This window comes from Sciurus vulgaris, assembly GCF_902686455.1.
Source record: "Sciurus vulgaris genome assembly, chromosome: 16".
In the NCBI taxonomy this organism is placed as follows: Eukaryota; Metazoa; Chordata; class Mammalia; order Rodentia; family Sciuridae; genus Sciurus; species Sciurus vulgaris.
Window position 1 is genome coordinate 10,092,981 of NC_136477.1, and position 14,327 is coordinate 10,107,307.

The 14,327-nt window shown below is 57.3% G+C and overlaps 1 protein-coding gene across 3 annotated transcripts in view; it reads right to left on the bottom strand.

Moving 5' to 3' along the window:
* Nucleotides 1-1,743: 1,743 nt before the first annotated feature.
* The window catches only part of COL5A3 (collagen type V alpha 3 chain), a 36,601-nt gene continuing 24,017 nt past the window's right edge, over nt 1,744-14,327 (bottom strand). For all 3 annotated transcript variants that reach the window (XM_079114497.1, XM_079114496.1, XM_079114498.1), the window contains exons 42-67: nt 13,488-13,595; nt 13,287-13,394; nt 13,153-13,206; nt 12,573-12,626; nt 11,535-11,642; nt 11,407-11,460; nt 11,188-11,241; nt 11,037-11,090; nt 10,869-10,922; nt 10,306-10,413; nt 9,663-9,716; nt 9,438-9,491; nt 9,246-9,299; nt 9,072-9,125; nt 8,818-8,925; nt 8,600-8,653; nt 8,115-8,168; nt 7,836-7,943; nt 7,463-7,516; nt 7,347-7,382; nt 6,916-6,969; nt 6,333-6,531; nt 6,137-6,249; nt 4,927-4,995; nt 2,823-3,062; nt 1,744-2,716 (exon numbers count right to left, since the gene is read on the bottom strand). In XM_079114497.1, the coding sequence (XP_078970623.1) occupies nt 2,570-2,716; nt 2,823-3,062; nt 4,927-4,995; nt 6,137-6,249; nt 6,333-6,531; nt 6,916-6,969; nt 7,347-7,382; nt 7,463-7,516; nt 7,836-7,943; nt 8,115-8,168; nt 8,600-8,653; nt 8,818-8,925; nt 9,072-9,125; nt 9,246-9,299; nt 9,438-9,491; nt 9,663-9,716; nt 10,306-10,413; nt 10,869-10,922; nt 11,037-11,090; nt 11,188-11,241; nt 11,407-11,460; nt 11,535-11,642; nt 12,573-12,626; nt 13,153-13,206; nt 13,287-13,394; nt 13,488-13,595 (2,208 nt within the window). In that variant the 3' untranslated portion in view covers nt 1,744-2,569. The remainder of the gene's footprint in view (nt 2,717-2,822; nt 3,063-4,926; nt 4,996-6,136; nt 6,250-6,332; nt 6,532-6,915; nt 6,970-7,346; nt 7,383-7,462; nt 7,517-7,835; nt 7,944-8,114; nt 8,169-8,599; nt 8,654-8,817; nt 8,926-9,071; nt 9,126-9,245; nt 9,300-9,437; nt 9,492-9,662; nt 9,717-10,305; nt 10,414-10,868; nt 10,923-11,036; nt 11,091-11,187; nt 11,242-11,406; nt 11,461-11,534; nt 11,643-12,572; nt 12,627-13,152; nt 13,207-13,286; nt 13,395-13,487; nt 13,596-14,327) is intronic.

Genomic DNA, 14,327 nt, shown 5'->3' on the forward strand with positions numbered 1-14,327 from the left:
AAATCAGAAGAAATGGCCAAGAGAACACCTTTCCTGGGTATTCGAGGGTCTCGGGGTTCTTCACCGTGGCAGTGTCCTCAAGATCCTGATACGCTTCCAGTCTCTATGCAAATGTCATCTCTGTGAAGTCTTCCCTCCCACTCTATCTCAAATCGCCCCAACTCCATCATCCTCCACTTCAATCATTTGCTTAGATTTTCTTTCACAACAGTTACTACTGGCTGAAATTGCAGTCTACAGCTATTTATTTATGCATTATCCGTTTCCCTGGGGAGTAAAATCCCGAAGGCAGACACCACATATATCTTCTGTCTCTGGAATCTAGAAACAGTACCTGGGGTGGAGTAAATACCCAAGAGAACTAAATGAAGGAATAAGTGTATGGATAAACAAACTAATCATCAACCACCAGACATCAACAGATTTCGTAGGATCAGGACTCTTGGCAACACTGAATGAGGAAATCTAGGGCAAGTCATTAAGTGGCCTTAGAGGGCTCAACAGCAGGAAGAGTAGGGTATGCAAGGCCTGAGTATTTCTGGGGGGGGAAAGTCATCCCAGCCTGCAAACTGCCCACCCAATCCGATCAGACCCGGCACACGCCAATGCTCAGCACCCCTAACTAAACTCAACGCCACAATGTTTAACGCTCATTACCATCACCTAATAAATGGGTAAGAAAAACATGGTGTGTCCATAGAACAGACATACCAGGGATTGAATTTGGGGGGCACTCAGCCACTGAGCCATGTGCCCAACCCTATTTTGTATTTTACTTAGAGACAGCGTCTCACTGAGTTGCTTGGTGCTTCACTGTTGTTGAGGCTGGCTTTGAACTCACAATCCTCCTGACTCGGCCTCCCAAGCTGCTGGGATTACAGGCGTGCACCACTGAGCCCAGCCCCAGAGAGACAGAAAATTGATTAGTGGTTGTCTAGGGCAAGAAGAAATGAGGAGTGATTGCTAATAGATATGGCATGTCTTCTAAAATTGATTGTGGTGATGCTTCTACAGTTTGAACATATGAAAACCATTTAATTACAGTTTCAATGGGTGAATCATATGGTATTACGTGAATTATATCTCAGTAAACCTCTTTAAAACCACTTAGCCCAAGCCAGTGCTATAATACCAGCTACTGTGGGGGTGGGAAGGGAGGCAGGAGGATGGTAGTAAGTCCTGCCCAATATCTAACCCTCAATTCAAGTCACCTGAATCTAGACTCATTTCAGCTGCTCCCACGATGACTCCAAATTGCCAAGCTACTTGCTTGGTCCACCCCACTTGGGAAATCCACCTTAATTCCACCCAACAACCAGTTCCTGATTCTCATCTCATTTCCAGTTTAACTCCCCCAATCCCAGCCCCTAACCTCACAGTCACTTCAAGCCATAACTCCTTCCTCTCTCTCCAACCCACAACTCACCGGCTGACTGGCCACCCAGATCTTTGGCCTCTACTGATTTCACCTCCACATATACCCATGTCCCCTTATGATCTCTCCATCCACCCACTCAGAGGTTCCAGCACTGATCAAAGCCAGCAGGGAAAGTTGGGTATTTCCAATGTTTCCTCTAGGATTCTGGGTCAGTGAACTCACCCATGACTTCCAGTGAGTGCCATTATAATGAACCTCCCCAAAGGGCACCCCTAATAAGATAGGTGGGGGCAGGTCCTTCAGGTGAGGCAAGAGCGGGACCCTGAGACAGAGGTAGCCAACGCCAATGAGAGAGGAGACAGGAACACAGTTTGTTGATTTATTCTCAGATTTGAGATGCCAATCTTGCCCTAGGGCCTGGGGCTGGGGTGAGGGTGGGGAAAGAGTGGGGTTGTGCCGGAATCTCTCTCCCAGCCTTCCTGAAGAGGAAGCAGATTAAATATACCACAGAGGGGCTTTTCCCTTTTAACACAGACCCAGGTATAAATAGGGCAGCACCATTAGGATCCTGATTCATCCCCACCATCTCAGTCTGCGGACCACCTGGCATGGCATAGTAAGCTTGGGGGGATGGGGCGGGGGAGGGGAGTGTGCCAAGCTGGGCCAAGGCAGCCAGGAGCACACAGCTCGGTCCAGGGAAGTCCTACTCCCCTGTGTAGTCTGACTTCAGTCCCTTCACCGTGAACCCACCCGGGGAACAGGAGTGAGGGAAGGGGTCCCAGCATGGGATCAGGGGACATCCAGTGCTTAACTATGGGGACAGGGAGCACCAAAGAGGGTTGAGGACACTGACTGAGGGGTGGGGCTGGCAGGCGGGGGCACGTGTCAGCTCTGAGTTAGAAGCTCACTGCACGGGCTCCCGTGTAGGAGTTGAGGGTTGAGTGAGGATGGAGGAGGGAAAGGGCCAGACTGCACCTACGCCACCCGGAATGGGGGGGTCCTGAGCCCTTGGGCCAAGGAGTCCGTCCCTCCACCCCCTGGAAGAGAGGAGTATTGTTTGACCATGACGAGCTGAGTCGCATCTCCTGGCTCCGGAGTCCCAGGAGATGATAAATACGGTGGCTTCAAAGCCTCAGCACCAAGTGTGCCCTGTCCAGGGCTCCCTCGCTGTCCTTCCCACCCCCGAGACTCTCAGCTGCTAAAGCAGACAGGGCCCAGTTCAAACCCAAACTTCTGGTTCGTCTGGCCAAAGTCAACCGCTGACACATCCCACAGGGGCAGAAAGCCTGCTCGCGAAGAGCGGAACTCCAAAAGGGTCTTTGCCTGTCCCTTCCGGAGCTGACCAAGAGAGGGCAGATTCGGGAGGGGAGTTAGGAGGAGGGCGAGCAGAGGCCTCCCCTCCCTGCCCCTCCCCGCCGTAGGCAGCCCCGCTCCAGCCTCTTACCCGGCAGCCATCATGGGGAACACTGACGGTGGCTGCGGCTGTCTGGTTGAAGGACAGCTCCTCCCCGTTAGTCCCCAGGAAGCGCAGGGAGCGTCCATAGTCACCCGCAGCTTCATCCAGCCAGGCCGCGGAGTTCTGGCAGGAGTAGGTGAAGCTCTGGCGGGCCACCGCACTCAGCAATTTCAGGAAGGTCAACTGGACCACATTCACGGGGGACCCGTCGGCATCCACATAGGAGAACTGGGTGGGCCAAGGCAGCGAGTGAGGAGTTCCATCAGCCAGATGGCAGACAGGCCATCCGCCCACAACCCCAACACACGGCCTCAAGATCCGAAGTGGAATCCTGCAAGTCCTCCTCCACATCATCTCTGCCCCCTCTTCATCTAGCAGATCACCAGGCCTGACTCATTGGACCTCCCAAGTCTTGGCCACTCAGTCCACCATATCTAGGGTTTTAACACACTCATTGCTATGCAGAACTCAAAAACTCTATACCAACCATAGACCAAACTGCTCCTGTGAGCTCCTGATCTACATAGCCCATTACCTCCCAAATAGTCTGTATCTGCTCTATTCAATATGGCAGCCACATGTCCAGTCCTTCAAATGTAACCAATAACACAATGAAGGAATTTACTTATCTTTTTCTTTCTCTAAATTCATGACTAATTACTGAGTCCTAATCCAGTTATCTGAAAGTTTACATTTAGAAAAAAATGGAGTATGCAAATCTGTTTTTTCATCTATTTTCAATGGTTTCATGAAATCTAAATGTAGATCATTCCCAATAAAATTTAACCTCCAAATTGTAATGTGTTGTAAGTGTAAAATGTGCACCAGATTTTGAAGAACTAGTATAAAAAAATGTAAACTATCTTAATTCTTTATGTTGCTACAACAATTTTTGATATATTGGCTTCCATAAGATTATTATTAAAAGATAGCCAGCATGAGATGACTGTCCTAGTGACACATCTTTTTGGCTTCTTTCTCATCCCTGCATCCTGGTGTTTTCTGGAATTGCCTCCTGATAAACTACTTGCAATTGTATTCTTGTCTTAGGGTCTGCATTTGGGAACCCAAACCTAGATTTGTCCTCATGTGGCACCATAGCTTTGTCTGTTTTCTCTCTAGAATGTCAGCTCCATGAAGTCAGCAACTGTGTTTTGTTGGCTCCTATGCTCCCGGTGCTCAGTATATATGTATATATTGTATAAATAACTTCCAAACTGAACCCAATGCTCCACCCCTCAAACTGATTCCTCTTCCCTTTTATATATCTCAGAAAAGAGTCTCTCCAGACACAAGTCCCTGAAGTCAGAAACCTGAGCTTCACCCCATCTCCTCCTTCCCTGCATCTCACCAGTTACCAGAGCCTATGGACTTGAACTCCTAGATACCCTCCCAAGTCACCTCCTCTGCCTCCCGGTGGCACTGGCTCCAGTCCAGACACCCTCCTCACTCTCCCAGAGCCAACACACCAGCCTCCTTCTGGGCCTCCTGACTTCCAGTCTGCACCTCATGCCAGCCCCAGAAGCATTTCTCTGACACAGATATTGAATCTGGGTCCCTTTCCTCACTTAAACACCTTCCATGGGTCCCCACTACCCGCAGGTCCGTCTTGGTCTAGCCTCGCCCACCTCTTCCTCCTCTCCTGCCATCTTCCCTCAGTCTTCAGAGCAGGAGAAGTGGCTTTCTCTTGAAATTCACCCAACCCCTTCTTGACTCTGAGCCTATGCATATCCTGTCCCCTCTGCCCAGAAAACTTGTCCTCGTCCTCCCTAACTTGCTGACCCAGCTCGTATCTAGGTTTCAGATGAGCTGTGACCTCTACCAGGAGGCCTCAGGCCCTTCCAGCTCAGTCTCCGGGCCTGCACAATGCACAGTGCTTCCCCTAAACTGGTGCCATTGCTCCGCAGGGGGAAGAACTGCTTGTCACACATCCAGTGCTGCTCCCTCCCGCCCAGCCTGCAATCACCATGAAGACAGGATAGAGTCTGTCCTGTACATCTCGCCCCCCCCCCGCCGGTCCCTCCCCCGCCTCCTGGTGCTGGTTCCCACCAGGCTGCATCATGCCACCCCACCTGGGCCTCTGGTGACTCACCTTCTTTCCTCGGCGGAATGTGCTATACCAGTTTCCAGGCTTTTCTTTGGACCAGGAGGCCAGTTTCACCTGGGAGAGGATGGGGAGGGTCATGTAGCAGCCTCCAGTGGTGCCCACCTATTTCCTCTCGGCATTTACCTCCTCACACTGAAGGCTGTGGACTGAGGAGGGTACCTCAGGTGGTGCTGTGGCCATGGGGGGCTAAGCTGCCCCTGCAACTGTCCTCAACCAATGAGAGATGGGTATTGGTGGATAAATACCCCAGCTCTCTCACCCTCCAGGGGGACTCTCCCACTGCCATCCAGTGTCCCCTAGAGGGCCTGAGCTCTGGGTCCTCAATGGTACCATTTTAATGCCACATCCTTTACTGGCTGCCTCCTCTCTCCTGGTGCTTCCTGGGCTTGCCTCCTAAATAAATGGCTAGCCTCAGATCTCTGTCTCGGGCCTGGCTCCGGGGAACCCAAACCCTGTGTTTAAGGCTCCCCTCACCTGGCCTCTCTTTAAACTGGCCAGGCCCACCTAGGCACCTGCTTGGACACCCAACCCTGCACTTCGCCCCTCTAAGTGGGAGGTCTGAGCCTGTCTATGTCCCACTGGGCAGCCGAGCTCCTGCTAACCCTGGCACCTGACCACTTGAAAATACCAGGACAGGCTATTTATTTATCCTTAAGCAGGCCTGGTGCTTGCTAAGTGCTTTGCCAGCACTACGCAGCCAGGGTGTAGTAAATGTTTCCCGATATTTGCATTAGTCCCACGATTGCACAACCGCCCTGTGAGGAAGAGACTTTCTTGAGCTCCATTCTACAGACGGAGAAGCCAAGGCAACAGATGAGAATTCCGATCAGTACTCTTTAGATACTGATTTCTTTGGGGAGGTGTTCTTATCTGCCTTCCCTGTTGAAAGTAAGCTGCATAGAAACAGATTTTTTTTTTTTTTTCCTTTTGTTTCTTTGTGCATCTGTGGATCCCCTCCGGCAGGAGGCAGGGGAGTAGTGGGGTGGGTTCAGAATCCAGAACCTGGGGCGTGCTAGGAAAAGGCGCTACCACTGAGCACTGCCCCCAGCCCCGGATTTTTTGATCCTCTGCTGTAGCTCAGCACGTCAGATAGGACTTGTTGCGCAGTAGGCTCCATAAATGTCATGTGAAGGAAGGAAAAGGTCAGGGGTGGCAGGGATAGTGCAGCAGGGACGAGATGGTTTGGAGCACTCACGGTCTCAAACTTCTTGTCCGGATAGAGGCAGGTCTCCCCTCCAGCGGTGAAGTTGCAGAAAACCCTGAGTGCATCCCGGGCACATCCCTGGTTGGGGTCAATCCAGTATTCCCCTGCCGCAGAGCAGGACGGGGCAGATGAGCAGAGGCAGGACCCCGCGACCCCCTTGCCCACCCAACGGGAACCAAGACCTCACCATCTGGCAGGTGTGGGTGGTTGCGGTGCAGCTCATGACACACGAGGCCCGGGCGCTCGGCAGTCCCCGGAGGTCGCCGCAACTGCTCCAGCTCTAAGCTCAGCGACTTGAGTGAGGCCAGCACCTCCTCCAGGCCACCCTCCGGGGCCGCCAAGACTGAGCGCCGGCGTCGCAGCCCATGCAGCTCGGCAGGGGGACCCTGGGTGTGGGGACGAAGGAGAGAAGAGCAGGGGTGAAGACCGACAGGTGAGGCAGAGAAACCAAGGAAGAGGGGGACGGAGAGGAGCGGGAAGGGAGGAAGAGAAGTGGGGAACAAGAATGGAGGTAGAGACAGGTGAAGAGACAGAGAGAGACCAGAAGGAGGGATGGGGTGGGAGGGGCAAAAACCAGGGAGATGGCACCCAGATCTGAGTCCCCATGAACTTCAGCACTAATCACGCCCTGCCCCCCAAATCCCCCTGTGGCCTTTACAGAACTGCCGTCCCCACCTGCACCTCTGAACACCTGACCGAGCTCTGGGGGACCCCAGACACAGTGCCTGCCCTCCCCACAGGTCTCAGCCCTCGCTCCCTGGAGTACTCACCGGGGGACCCGGGGGACCTGGAGGACCAGTGTCTCCACGAGGACCAAGCGATCCCTGTAGGGAAAGTCACCTTCAGCAGAGACCCCTTCCTGCAGACACACACACAGCCCCGGGGCAGGGACCCACCCTGTTCAGACTAAGCAGGAGACACACATTTTCTTTCCATATTTTCACGTCTCTGAAATCAACATCTTAACATCTTTGGCAAGTCATAATTTACTTGGCAGAACTGTTTTCTTTCATAGCAGTTTATAAAATAATGGTGCCTCTTACAATTGATGGCATCTTAGATTTGATGAAATATAACGGTAGGTGTTGGATAAATATTTATTGAATGCCTGATTGAGTGAATACATAAAGGGATGGATGCGGAGCAGGAGGGTTCTGGCGAAGCGGAGCGGGTAGAAGCCAAGGCAGCAGCATGTACTCACCGGGGACCCCTTGGAGCCCTTCTGCCCCAGAGGGCCCTGCAGGGTGGACAGAGAGAGAGCTAGGGTCCTGGCTTCCTGCCACGGTGACCCCACCCCACAAACTCCCCCATACTCACCGCCACACCTGGGGGCCCAGGGTGGCCCAGAGAGCCAGTGGGACCAGGAGAACCCTGGAGAAGAAACATCAGGGTCAGTGTTAGTGGGGTACAGTCCCACTGCCCAGATATATTCCCCAGACAAGCCTATAGTCCCCTCAAAGTTAGACCCGAAACCTTAGGCAAGCCTACAGTTCTCCTGGGAGACCCCCAGGCCCCAAGGACAACCTCCAACCTGCAAGTCCCCAGATGTGCCCCCCTCCCCGCTTTCCCCACACACAACCCCCATCGTTCCAGACCCAGATTTCCCAGACCCCACGCCAGGATCCACACAAGCCCCGACCACCCACCACTTTGAACATGCTCTCCCACTCAGGGCAGGACACACACTCACAGGGTCTCCCTGGGGGCCAGGGGGGCCCTGCACGCCTGGCAACCCCCGATCCCCTTTCTCACCGGCCTCCCCAGGGGGACCGATGAGGCCAATTAATCCGATGTGGCCCTGGAGGACAAAGAGGCACATAAAGCAGTGAAGTGGGGGAGGTGCTGGGAGATTTGAGCCCAGGGGTGATGGGCTTGGGAGTAGACGACACCCCAATCTCCCGACCCTCCCGCCAGGAAGGAGGGAAAGGCGGGAGGAGGTGTGGAGGTTGGTGGGATGAAGGGTCCGTACCTTTTCCCCCTTGAGGCCGGCATCTCCCTTCAGCCCTGGAAGGCCAGAGGGCCCCTGCAAGGAGGCAAAGGTCAACTGGTCATTCTCAGTGTGAAGTCTCAAGGTCCACATGGGTGCTTGGGAAATGGTCTCTAGGGAAATGGTCTCAGGTTTCAAACGGAAACTACCAAGAAGTGGTTGTGGGGGACGGGATACTGAGAGAGAACGGGGGTCGGTTCATGGATGGCCAATACGAATGGTCCGTGGTAAAGATCAGTGTAAGTGGTCAGTGCAGACCATTAAGGTGGAGGACCAGAGTGCGTAGTCAGTGTGAACCATCAAGATGGATGGTCAGGAGAGAGTTAGAAGAGAAGGTCAGTGTAGGCAGCCAGCTGCACGGTCAGTGAGGGGTGGCCTGCACCATCAACACTGCCGTCACTAGATGGTCACTGGATGCCCAATATGGTTCTCAGAGCAGGGGTCTCAGGAACAAAGAAGGCTCTTACCAGGGGGCCTGGAGGGCCCATCAGACCAGGGGGTCCCAGGAGGCCTGGTTCACCCTGAGGAGGAAACAGAACAGGGGTAGGCTATTTCCTGCCAGAGCCAGGACGGACGTGCCACTGCCCTCCAGGCTCAGCTTCCCCCAAATTTGCTGACCACAAGGTGGGGGTACAAACGGAGAGCACCACCCACTCCCGCCCCCTGCAGTTTCTACCACACTCACCACAGGGCCAGGGATTCCTGGAAGACCCTCAGGTCCAACACGACCAGGGGGCCCTCGAGCCCCCATGGGGCCTGTCCTCCCTGGAGGCCCATCAGGACCTGGTTCCCCCTGAAATGGACAAGGGGCAAGGGAGGGGTGAGGGAGAGCCAGAGGGCGCTTTCCTCCCGGCTCCCAGCTGGGACCCATGTCACAGACCAGCTCCTCCCACTGGCTGTTGGGGGGTGAGGTCAGGGACCCCTCCGGGGAGCACTCACCTTGGCACCCTTCTCCCCTTCTTTGCCTTCTCGACCCATGCGACCCGAAGGACCCTGAGGAGGGAAAGCGTGTGGGGAGGGCCCTGGGGGGCCGGTGGGGACTCTGGGTGAATGGGGACTGGGGGTGAGCGGGACAAGCCAGGAGCAGGGCAGCCAGGAGGGGCTGTCACTCACCCTCTTCCCAGGGGGCCCGGGGGCACCAGGTTCTCCGGAAGCGCCCGGCGGCCCCTGTAGAGACGACAGCAGTGCCCGCGTTATTGTTGGCCTGCTCTGGGCAGGACCCCAAGAGAAGACCGCCTCCCCCAAATTCACCCAGCACAGCCCCTCCTCCTCTGCCAGCACCACAGTCCCTGTTCCCCGACTCACCGGTCCCCCAACATCACCAGGGTCTCCCTTCTCTCCGGGGACACCGTCTACACCCTGTGGGGGAGGGGTTAAGGGAGTGCTCAGAGGGTCCGTGAGGACTGACGGGGGCTTGGAGGAGAGTGAGGGTCATTTCTTCCACTGACCTTGCCCAGGCCTGGGGTGAGGGGAGAGGTGGAGACAGAAAGGGAACGTGCTGAGCTTGAGGGGGGAGGGGGTCATACGCACCGGAACTCCGGGGTCTCCGGGGGGCCCTAGATCTCCGGGGAGCCCCGTGGGGCCCTGGAACACAGAAAGAGTCATACCGGTCTCTGAGCTGAGTGTCATTCACTTACTGAACAGACACTGCCCCCGCCCTGGTGGCCGGGGACACGTTAGTGAGCAGAACGCGAGCTCCCGGGCCTGGCAGAGGGGACGTCCCAGCGTTCCATGGGCGCAGGCCCCGAGCTGAGGGCGCTCTGCATCCTCTCCCTTCACCCGCGGTGGGTGAGCCCGGTCGCCAGGGCTCAGAGGAGGCACCCGGCCGGGGCGGCAGGGTGGGGTGCACATTCTGAAGCTCCCGCCCCGACCCCAGCCCCCCAAGATGGAAGAAGGGCCTCAGCCTTCCAAGACCCAGTGCTAAGTCCCACATCCCAACTCTGACCCAGCATCGACCTTAACCCTGACTTCTCCACCACCCTCAGAACCATTCAACGCAAAATTAACTTTGGCTCCATTCGATGCCCTATGACCCTCGCATTTTTGTTTCAGTCAGTCCATCGGACCGTCCATCTGTCGGATCAGTACATCAGGAGGACCTCTGACTGGAAGCTCGGGAAGAGATCCAGGTGTTCTCCAGGGCCCCTGGTCTCTGCCTCCCGCCCCCACTCACCGTGCTCCCTTTGGATCCATCCTCTCCAGGGGGGCCTTTCTTGCCTGGGGGTCCAGCAGCCCCAGATGGTCCTGAGTCTCCCTTTTCACCAATTTCACCTTTAGGTCCCTTTGTGGAGACAGAGGTTAGAGGCCAGAGGTCAGAGTGGCCTGGACTCTGCAGAGATCAAGGGTTCGTATTCTTGGATTCAGGCATCAGGTAGTCTGGGTCGTTTCTGCAGTTACAGGTCAGAATGGCCCAGCTAACCAAGGGTCAGAGGTCAGAAAGTCCTAGGACTTACAGGAGTTAGGGGTATGGCATGGGCGAGGTTGGTTTAGCCCACATGCTGCTCTTGAGAGAATGGGAAAAAGCCCTCTGGGCAACTCATACCCAAGTCAGGGCTCAGCTGGGATTTGAACCCCCGGCGGTCCCCTCAGTCCTGCACTCTTGTGCAGTGCACAACCTGTAGAACTCTACCTTGCAGCCCTCAGGGAGACTTTCTGGGGGTCTTTCATTAAGATAACCAGGGATGTCCACAGCCCGAGGACTGCCCAGGGTGCAGGTGCCACAGCACAGTCACTCACCGGGATGCCCGGAGTTCCTGGGGGCCCTGGGTCTCCAGCATCCCCTGGCTCACCCTGCAGGAGGCAAAGTGAGAGGGGGTCTTGTCATGGCAGATAGGCAGGGACACCCCAGAAAAGCTGCTCCCAACAAGAACAGGGTTTGCCTCCTCCGCCTGGGCTCCCTCTCACCTTCTCACCCACCGCACCCGGCTGACCAACTCCGCCTGGTGGCCCCGGAGGGCCCTGGAGAAGCAGCAGAGGGAGAGGTGAGACCCTGGAATCCCGGTGGCCCTTCCTGGGAAATGGGCGTCTCCCCACCTGCGTCCCCCCAGCTGCTCACCTCTGAGCCACTGGGGCCGTGGGGACCCCTGGGGCCCGGAGCTCCATGGGGGCCCTGTGGGAGGACCAGAGGAGAGCCCAGTGACCCTCACCGCCTCCGAGGCTACAGACCCACCCTGGATTCTGACCCGGGTGACCCCTAAATGACGATGTGCCCCACGAACCCCCAAGGGGACCTGATGGCCACCCGCCCTCCCCCGCCCCTTCCCTGGAGTCCTACCATGGACCCCACGTCTCCAACCTCTCCTTTCTCTCCAGGAGGGCCCGGCAGCCCCTGTGGGACAGAGGAGAAGGCTGCAGCACGTGGGGTGGGGGCCCAGGGTGCCTCCCCCACACGCAGACACCCACCTGCAGGCCGGGGGGGCCGATCACCCCTACAAACCCTCTGACTCCATCGTCTCCCTTCTGCCCAAAGAGGCCTGGGGGTCCGCGGCGTCCCTGAGCCCCGTCAGCTCCCTGGAGGAAGACAGGGGCAGGGCACAGGGGCGTCCGACCAAGGGTTGGGTAGAGGCTCGGGGTCAAGGGTCAGGATAGGGGTCCCGGCTTGGAGTCGGGTTTCAGGTTAAGGGTCGCAGTTCAGATTTGCCAGACGGTGGCCGCAGATGGTGAGTCAGGTTTGGGACTCAGGATAAAGTCGGGGCCGGGCTCAGATGGGTGGAGGTGGGTTTTAGGGTTGGTTTGAGGTTGGGCTGGGGGCAGTTCAAATGTGCCCCCTCAAAGTTCCTGTGACGGAAGCTTACTAGCCAAATCCCTATGCTCATGGCATTGGGAGGTGGGCCCTCGGGAGGTGGTTGGGGTCAGATGAGATCACCCCTGATGGCCCTGGTGGCTTCGTAGGAAGGGACGAGAGCCCGGGCTGACACGGGGTCTGTCCCGCCGCGTGCTGCCCTCTGCCGTGTTATGAAGACCCTTGGCAGCTGCGGGCACCAGGCTCTTGCACTTCGCGGCCCCCAACCAGGAGCCCAGCACACCTGGGTTGTCATGGGGGGTCTTGGGATGGAGCCCGGGACCCAGGCAGGCCAGGTGAGCGCTCCACGTGAGCTTACCCACACTCCAGCCCAGCCCCTAAACCTCCTTTCTTTGTCAGTTACTGGTCTGTTACTTAGCAACAGAAAACTGACAAGGCCATGGTCCCATCATGGTTGGGGGCAAGGCAGGACTCGGCTATCTGAACTTAAGGTCAGAGGTTGGCTAGAGGTCAAGGTCGTGAGCAGAGTGGAGTCTGGGCTAAGATGGGGCTGGGGCTTGGGGCTGGGGTTGGGGTGGGGGTGAGTCCACACTGGGCGTGGGCACTGGTCAGGCAGAGATTGGGACTGGGTCCTGCAGAGGGACACTTGCCCTTCCCGTCAGGGTCCAGGGCAGGATCACAAAGCTGGGAACACTCACCGGGGGGCCTGGGTGTCCCGCAGGACCCCGTATCCCTGTTGGTCCTGGTGGGCCCTGGGGAAGGGACGGAACAGAAAACCCTCTCAGGCTCCAGACCGAAAGGGGACCTCTGGAAATGTCAACCAACACTCCCCACCCGCCCCACTTAACCCTTCTCCTCCAGGAAGCGACAGCTACGGCCTCCAAGCCCGACTCCTAGGCACCAACCGATGGAGTCAGGGACAGACGTCTGTCCTGAGCTCGGCCCCTCTGGATCTTGGCCTGGAAGGCCACCGAGACCCAGGGAGCTCTGATGCTGGATCCTGGCTGAAGTTCTGGGGGAAGCTGGGACTGAAACGTCTCCATGCCAGGCAGGGTCACAGCAGAGGGACGCACACACCACCACGGGAGAGGAGAGGCCGGGAACCCCCTTTCCAGCTCTCTGGGGCCCCAGCCGCTCGGTCAGCGGCCCCTTGATCCCAGGCAGCTACTCTGCATGAGGCGTGGAGATGCACAGGAAGAGGCAGAGGCTGTGGAGTCCCGCCCCCCATCCTGGCCTCCTCTGCCCCCTGCGGCCACCCCTGAGAGGGTCCCCACTCACCGCATCTCCCTTGTCGCCTTTGCTCCCCTTGTGACCAGGGGGACCCACTTCCCCCTGCAGAGAAAACAGGGTCAGGGAGGACCCAGCCTCCCCCCGCCCCGGCCTCCCCAGACCCACCGCTCTGTAAGCCTCACCTTGTCCCCTTCCTCGCCAGCAGGCCCAGCAGCTCCAGTGGGGCCCTGAAGCCCCAGGGGCCCTGGGATCCCATCTTTGCCAGTGGGGCCAGGGGCACCGCGATCTCCCTGTCAGAAGTGGAGAGGGGGTGTCAGGGCCGGCGCGTTCCTGGGGAGCCAGGTCCCGGGGATGCAGGGCGTTGATGTGGGGAGGACACTTACCGGGGACCCCTTCTCTCCCGCAGGACCAACAGGGCCTTGCCCCCCACTTTGGCCAGGAAGCCCGATGCCACCTGAGGGGCCCACGGGGCCCCGCTCACCAGGAGAGCCCTGAAAACACGCGCAAGGTCAGGGAGTAGCTCTCACTTCTGGAGGGTTGTCCAGCCTCCAGGCCTCACCAGCCGCCCCGCCTCACATCCAATCTGCTCCCCTCCTCACCGCAGCCAGGGGGCACCCTCGAGCCCCCTCCGCAGTCCTCCCCGGCTCCACCCTTCCTCAGAGCAGAGCGCCCTCTGGCAGGTCCACACAGCCCCGCACAAGCTTCCCCGCCATTGCCCGCGCCTCCTCTCGCTCTTCTCCTCATTCGCTCAGCCCAGGTCATAGGACCTCCTAGCTGTTCCTCAAACATGTCAGGCACGGTCCTGCCTCAGGGCCTTTGCAGGTACCGTTCCTCCTGCCTGGAACACCCTCCCCCAGACATCCACGGGGCTCCCTGCTCACCTCCTTCAGGTGTCAGCTTAAGTGTCACCTGTCAGGGAGTTCTTCCCTGATGGGCCTGTTTAAGTCGCTGTCCCTAGAGCCACGTACTCTCCTGTGTGGCCTCACAGGGCACCGCTAACTATGCTAGATGGCAGCACCGGAGAAGACACACTGGGTCTGCCAGGTCGGCACTTGTTGGACGGGGCCGTGGTTTGAGTGTTCAGATTTAATCCCCACTGTGAGGCATTAATAGGGCAGAAGCTTACTCTGACTACGGTGTTCAGAGGTGGGGCCTTCGGGAATGATTAAGATTAGATAAAACCCTTGGGATGAAGCCCCCAATTGAATCCTGATGGCTTTATA